This window comes from Podarcis pityusensis, assembly GCF_964106645.2.
Source record: "Podarcis pityusensis genome assembly, chromosome: 2".
NCBI classification, from domain to species: Eukaryota; Metazoa; Chordata; class Lepidosauria; order Squamata; family Lacertidae; genus Podarcis; species Podarcis pityusensis.
Window position 1 is genome coordinate 108,969,575 of NC_138029.1, and position 7,133 is coordinate 108,976,707.

Consider the following 7,133-nt stretch of genomic DNA (forward strand, 5'->3'; position numbering starts at 1 on the left):
GCGGTAGAGGATGAATTCCCACCCCTTTGAAACTGGGGAGTTATAACAGTAGTAATTATCTCACAAGTCCTCTCCTTGAATCTTCAGGCAAAATTGGGCAAGTGAAGGAGGAATGGGAGAAGGGAATATGTCATGGACCGTGTTCCTTCTTGTTGGACTTCAGCATCAAAGGTCACCTATGGTTTTCCTTGGTGTGATCCTCTTCATGTTCATAGTAGCTCTGATAGGGAACAGCCTCCTTCTTTTTCTGATCAAGACAGACTCTGGTCTGCAGACCCCAATGTATTTTTTCCTCAGCCAACTAGCCTTCATGGACCTCTGCCAAGTTCTCACCATTGTTCCCAAAATGACGGTGGATTTTGTAACCCAGAGCTACAGCATTTCTCTCTATGGATGTTTTGTACAGATTTCTGTCACAATGCTCATGGGAGGGGCAGAGTGCTTCATCCTGGCGACCATGTCATATGACAGGTATGTGGCTATCTGCAGGCCGCTGCAATATCCGGTTCTCATGAGGAGCAAAATTTGCAACATTATGTCAGCTGCTGCCTGGTTTTGGTCCTCTGTGCAGGCCTTGTTCTGTTCCCTTTATGTACTGTCTCTTCCCTACTGCAAGTCCAATGTGATCAGACACTACATGTGTGATTACCCAGCCCTTGTTCAGTTGTCCTGCTCTGACAATTTTGCATTTGATATAACAGAATACGTTGGTAGTTTCGTGATCTTTTTCATCCCCATCTCAATCATCCTGGCTTCCTACATAGCCATCCTACTTCAAGTTCTCAGAGCACACTCCTCTGGAAGAAGCCACAAGGCCTTGGGGACCTGCTTGTCCCATCTGTGTGTGGTGGGGATCTTCTACGTTACGGCCATTTTGACGTACATGACACCTGCCGCTTCCTATTCAGCACAAAGGGCCATGATAAACGCTGTGTTTTGTACCATGGTGCCTGCCATGATGAACCCTTTCATATACAGCCTGAGGAACCGGGACGTCTTAGCAGCACTGAGAAAGCTCTTTGCAAGATGCACAATGTGTCAATGAGTTCACCAGGAAACAGAATGGCAGGTACTCTCCCTTTGGAATTTATGCAAGGGCTGAAATTTAGCTGGAGGGAACTTAAGGGGAGAGATGCAAATTTTGTCTAATGGCGCTTCAAATGGGTGTATTATTTTGGTTTTCATGCTACTCATGTGTGAACAGTCTGCAAACCAAAATGGGACCTATTTGCAACACCTTAATGTACTGTTTGCATTATTAAGCCCCCATCTGGAAGCACTCTAACTTTCATTATTGTTGTATGATTGGTGACCACAGCATAAAATGTACCCCAATATTCATACTGTAGCTTTGTTTCTGAATGAATGTTACTTCCTTTGGTTTAATAATATATACTGCAGCTTCAAGCAAGACAGTGTGTCCCTGCTGGGGCTGAGCTCCTAAATGGAGATGACAATAACATAATGTACGGGGATAACGTGTAATCTGAAGTGTTTTGAATGCCCTAAAATGTTGTATGAATTCTAAGTATTATCATTCCCCGGTCTCACAAAAATATTTTTTTGCCATAAACTTCAGTGAAGGGGCCAGGCATATTCTGGGCTGCCAGCTCCAGCGATAGGAAAGTCTTCATTGTTCCTGGATCCCTTAAAAGTTAGATGCTGTGCTATTATTTGAGAAGCCACCAGGCCTTAGGGAACCTGCTTGCCCAATTTGTGTGTCGTGGTACTCTGCTATGGAGCATCTATTTGGAGATATATGGTGTTGATTACTATAGCATCTACAATGACAAATACTTTCATATATGTCTAGAGGAACTGGGATATGCTAGCAGGACTGAGAAAACTCTTTGTAAAGTATAACATGGTATAAATGGTTTTATAGGACACCGTGCAGAGAGAGTCCTGGTCAAACCACATTGATTTTCCCCACCGTGACGTTTCTCCTACTTATTGAGGGACAGATTGCTATGAATTGACAGTGCACGGGCTCACATGATCATATTGTCATTCTGTTCTGACCAGTCAGCTCTGGTTCCTGTCTTGAACCAGACAGGTTGCAACATGTACAATAACCACCCATGATGATGATGATAATGATTTTATTATTTGTATGCCATCCTTTACAATCACATCTGCAAGTACTTGCCTGCTAGCTCTTCTGCTCTCATCCCAACATCAACAAATTCATGGAGGATTAGACTATCAGTGGCTTCCAGCCACAATGTTGTACCCCCAGTGCTGGAGGTCTCTGAATATCATCACTGGGAACCACAAGTGGGCTTAGAAGTACACAGGGGGTGTGCTGGGGGTGTCCAGGCATACCCTGATGTTAAAAAGGGTGTGGGTCAAGGGAAGCAGACAAAGAGAGATGCAGGCAGAAGAAATGGAATGGAATGGATCTGGAAAGGACTTGGAGCCTCTGCCTGTGTCTGTCTCTGGAAGTGGCAGTGGCAGTGGGAATGAGAGTGATTGGCTCCACTAGCTGCCCCTGCAGATCCATTCCAGCCTTTTTCTTCTGCCTGTGTCTGTTTCTGTCTCCATCCTCACTCCACTGGCCTCCTTTCGTGGAGAGAGATCTGAAGGGGATAGGGGCTGCTTTTTTTATGGTCCGTAAGCAAGGAAATAGGGATGCGGGTGGTGCTGTGGGTTAAACCACAGAGCCTAGGACTTGCCAGTCAGAAGGTCAGCGGTTTGAATCCCCGCGACGGGGTGAGCTCCCATTGCTCAGTCCCTGCTCCTGCCAATCTAGCAGTTCGAAAGCAAGTCAAAGTGCAAGTAGATAAATAGGTACCGCTCTGGCGGGAAGGTAAACGGCGTTTCTGTGTGCTGCTCTGGTTCGCCAGAAGCGGTTTAGTCATGCTGGCCACATGACCCGGAAGCTGTACGCCAGCTCCCTCGGCCAGTAAAGCGAGATAAGCGCCACAACCCCAGAGTCGGTCATGACTGGACCTAACGGCCAGGGGTCCCTTTACCTTTTAAGCAAGGAAGTGGAGAGGCCATTCCACCCTTGGCCCTCCATAAGTGCCCTGCATCTGGTCAGCTTGGCATGAGTCTTTTTCTCTGCTGAAAAAAATCCTATTTTGGCTTCTTGACTGCTCTTGTGGTTTTTCCTCTTTACCTCTCTCTTGACCCTATTTGTTTGTCTTGCCATTCCCTGCCCCTTCTTCCTTTGCTGAAATCATTTTTTACAACATCCCTGGGTGCACACCCTAATGAAACGTGCTGTGCGTGCCTATGCAAATGGGGAGAGTGCTGTGTCGCACAGGTTTTTGAAAGGTGCTGTAATCTGGGGACAAGACACTCACTGGAGTTTCCTCTTGACTCCAGTTGGCCAGTGGGCACCTTCTTCCTACCTCCCAATGTATTCATCCAAGTGACATTCTGTGGAATAGTGGTAGTGGAATGGTACCACCCCCATATTGAGACCTTGCTCAATACAGTGGTGCCCCGCAAGATGAATGCCTCGCAAGACGAAAAACCCGCTAGACGAAAGGGTTTTCCATTTTTCGATGCGCTTCGCAGGACGAATTTCCCTATGGGCTTGCTTCGCAAGACGAAAATGTCTTGCAAGTCTTGAGATTTTTTTCGCTCCCCCCCTTTTTTCTAAGCCGCTAAGCCGCTAATAGCCTTTTAGCAGCTAAGCCGCTAAGCCTTTAATAGCCGCTAAACCGCTAATAGTGCTAATCCGCTAAGCCGGTAATAGGGTTGCTTCGCAAGACGAAAAAACCGCTAGACGAAGAGACTCGCGGAACGGATTAATTTCGTCTTGCGAGGCACCACTGTAATTTCCCCACTCCACTGCCAAATGTACCTTGGAATAGGGAATTGGGGTGAGGGAGAAATCATGACCTGTGTGCCTCCCCCCCAAAAAATCACTGGAATCACTGAAATCCCCCAACCCAATTTTGTAGCCTCCCAGACCAAGGCATAGAATTTTAAGAGCTTTATTCTCAATATATGCATTGCAGGGAGTTGGACTAGATGTCCCTCAGGATCCCTTCCAACTTTAGAATTCTATGATTGATCTATTACAGGGACTTCTAGTTAATAGGAGGACCTTTTTATTGTTCAGTTTCTCAATAATTATTTACAATGTGTGTGTTTTTTTGAAAAATAAATATACTAAATGTTTCTGTTGTTTCTGTCTTGTTGCAGTACTGCATTACCTCTTTCTATTTTTTTGTAATTTACATTTTAATACTTTCTTGTCAACAAATAAAGTTAGTTTTAAACCACTTAGCAGTTTCAGCAGCCTTCTGTCACTTCTGCCTGTCTCCTTCTTATTGGTGGAAGATAATTCTGATTCAGTTCTCCCAAATTCATGCTTTCCTAAGCAGCACACAACAAATATACATCCAGCTTTCAAATTTTGCAGTTGTCCAGACTTTACAATACAGTTCTCCAGCCCAAAAAATGTTAAAAAATGCATTTGATAGGGTAAGGTGTGCATGAACATGCTTATATTGTAGAAAGTAGCACATAGAAATGCATCACAATAGGGGAAACTGCTCTGCAAACTGGTTAGGGGAAAATGCATAAAGCAACAGGAGGATTAGGAGAAATTCAGATGGAATGCTAATGAATTTTAACAAGACCTTTTAAAAAGCCACCCAGTTGTAAACTGATGTGGAAATGTGGAGAGCTGAACTTAAAACTGGAAAAATGAGAAACTGAGTTAAACTGAAATGAACCAATTCACCTATGCCTAGTTAGTTATTTCCAGTTATGTTTAAGAGTTCTGCTGGTTCTGAGGATAACATCATGGATAGTTTCTTTTTTCCTATCCAATTATTTACACAATATGCATTTTGCACAAAGTCTCCTCAAAGCTGCTAGAACATCGCGGTTCCTCAGGCTGTATATGAAAGGGTTCAACATAGCAGGGACAATGGTAGTAAACACTGAGTTAATCATGGACTTTTCCGCTGTATAGGGGGTCATGTACGTAAACATGGCCATTGAATAGAAGATTCCAACCACACACAAATGGGACAAGCAGGTCCCCAGAGCCTTGTGGCTACTTCCTGAGGAGCGTGTTCTGAGGACTTGAAGTAGGATGGCTATGTAGGAAGCCAGGATGACTGAGATGGGGATGAGAAGGACCATGAAATTACCAAAGTATGTTGATCTCACAAATGCAGAATTGTCAGAGCAGGACAATTGTATAAGCGCTGGATAATCACACAGGTAATGGTTAATCACATTGGACTTGCAGTAGGGAAGAGGCAGCACATAGAGGGAACAGCTCAGAGCCTGGAACGCAGACCAAAACCAGGCAGCGACTGACATGATGTTGCAGATTTTGCTCCTCATGAGGACCGGATATTGCAGCGGCCTGCAGATAGCCACGTACCTGTCATATGACATGGTCGCCAGGATGAGGCACTCTGCCCCTCCCAAGAGCAGCGTGACAGAAATCTGGGTGATGCATCCAGAAAGCGAAATGGTGTAGCTGTGGGTTACAAAATCCACCGTCATTTTGGGAACTATGGAGAGAACTTGGCAGAGGTCCATGAAGGCTAGTTGGCTGAGGAAAAAATACATTGGGGTCTGCAGACAAGAGCTCATTTTAATTAAGAACAGGAGGAGGCTGTTTCCAAGGAGGGCGACAAGGGACATGAAGAGGATAACACCAAGGAAAAGGGTGGGTGACTTTTGATGCTGAAGTCCGACAAGAACAAACTCCGTCCACGATGTTTTATTCTCACCCCCCATTCCTTCTTCATTTGTCCGTATTTTAGCTGAATAAGATACAAGAAGGGAATAGCTGGGGATAGAAATCACATAGTACTTTGAGAGAATTTTAGGTAAACAACCATTAATATTGTAACTGTGGTGGGTGGGAACCCAGGATTTCTAAATAAATTATCCCATCTTCTGTTATCAAGTGTGTTTTTTGTAGGTAGGCTATATGACCCAACTGGATGTGTGCGAGATTCATGATATACAAGCAAAGAGGTCTTTTAAAAGAGCTGAAATCCTCCTGTTTGTAGCCAATTAATCCAGCTCTGGCTCCCTCTTTCAAAAAGCCTGTCATTAATATATTACCCTTTACTTTTTTATTTTATTAGTTATCATTTTATCTTGCTGAATGGAGACCCTGTGCAATAGATTTCTGCCTTAACCAACATAAAACATACCTTATGAATGATAAATCAAATGAAAAGTAGATAGAAGAGGGAGGGAAAGCCATGAATGATATATGAGATTAAAAGATGCTAATTTTCACAGATAAAATAATTTAAAATAAAAGGGCCTTGCATGCAACACCAGTTGCTAGATCAGAGAGGAGAACCACATCACAGTGCCCAGATGGGTTACAGGATGTTTTGTTTTTTCAAATAAAGAATGGATTTCCAATTAACTTCTGAGTAAACTGTGGCTGCTTATGGCGTGAAAGCTGCTGTGAAAGATTCGCCCAGCACACTTCCGACCATGTGTTTAGCAGAGTTGAAATACAGTCTGTTAGTGAAGCGTGAGGAAATCGGCCCTGAGTCTTGATTGATGAGCAACACACGATTGTTCTAGGAAGATTACTTTTATTGCATGTCATTAAGCTTAGCGATTGCTATTTACAGAGACTGCTCTGGATCCCCACAGCAGCAGATCTGCTTGCATCTTTTCAGTAGATTAAAACCGAAACTCTCTCTCAGTCACTCTCACATAACGCACTGCGCATGTCCATGATGTCACTGTCTTATATTTGCACCAGTGCAAACAATCCAGCTTCACAGCCAGAGTTTCATCTTACATGCAGAAACTCTTGAAGACAGTTTTCTGAAAATGAATGACTAATGCCCCTGACATAAACATGACTCCCAAATGAAGTATATGTGTAGCCTTCACACCAACAACTGGGAAACACTGGCCTGCGAGCGCTCCAATTGGAGAATAGCCTTTACCAAATGCGCCATGGGCTTTGAAGACACTCAAATTCGGGATGAAAGGGAGAAACGTGCTAAGAGGAAGGCACACTTGGCAAATCCACACCTTGATCAACTCCCGCCCTGTCCCCACTGTGGAAGCACGTGTGGATCCAGAATTGGCCTCCACAGTCACTTACGGACTCACTGTTAAAACCGTGTTCATGGAAGACAACCTTACTCAGCTATGACTGATTTCTCCCTTGC

General features: G+C 44.2%; 2 protein-coding genes across 2 annotated transcripts; one reads left to right on the forward strand and one right to left on the reverse strand.

The window, feature by feature from the left end:
- Window positions 1-418: 418 nt before the first annotated feature.
- LOC308471749 (olfactory receptor 2AK2-like) lies at window positions 419-1,045 on the forward strand (the record flags this gene model as incomplete). Its single annotated transcript, XM_080996003.1, has 1 exon — window positions 419-1,045. One exon carries the CDS (start codon window positions 419-421, stop codon window positions 1,043-1,045), a length of 627 nt encoding a protein of 208 aa, XP_080852129.1.
- Window positions 1,046-4,791: 3,746 nt separating this feature from the next.
- On the reverse strand, window positions 4,792-5,481 carry LOC308471751 (olfactory receptor 2AK2-like; the record flags this gene model as incomplete). The annotated part of the gene is made up of 1 exon (XM_080996004.1): window positions 4,792-5,481. One exon carries the CDS (start codon window positions 5,479-5,481, stop codon window positions 4,792-4,794), a length of 690 nt encoding a protein of 229 aa, XP_080852130.1.
- Window positions 5,482-7,133: the final 1,652 nt, after the last annotated feature.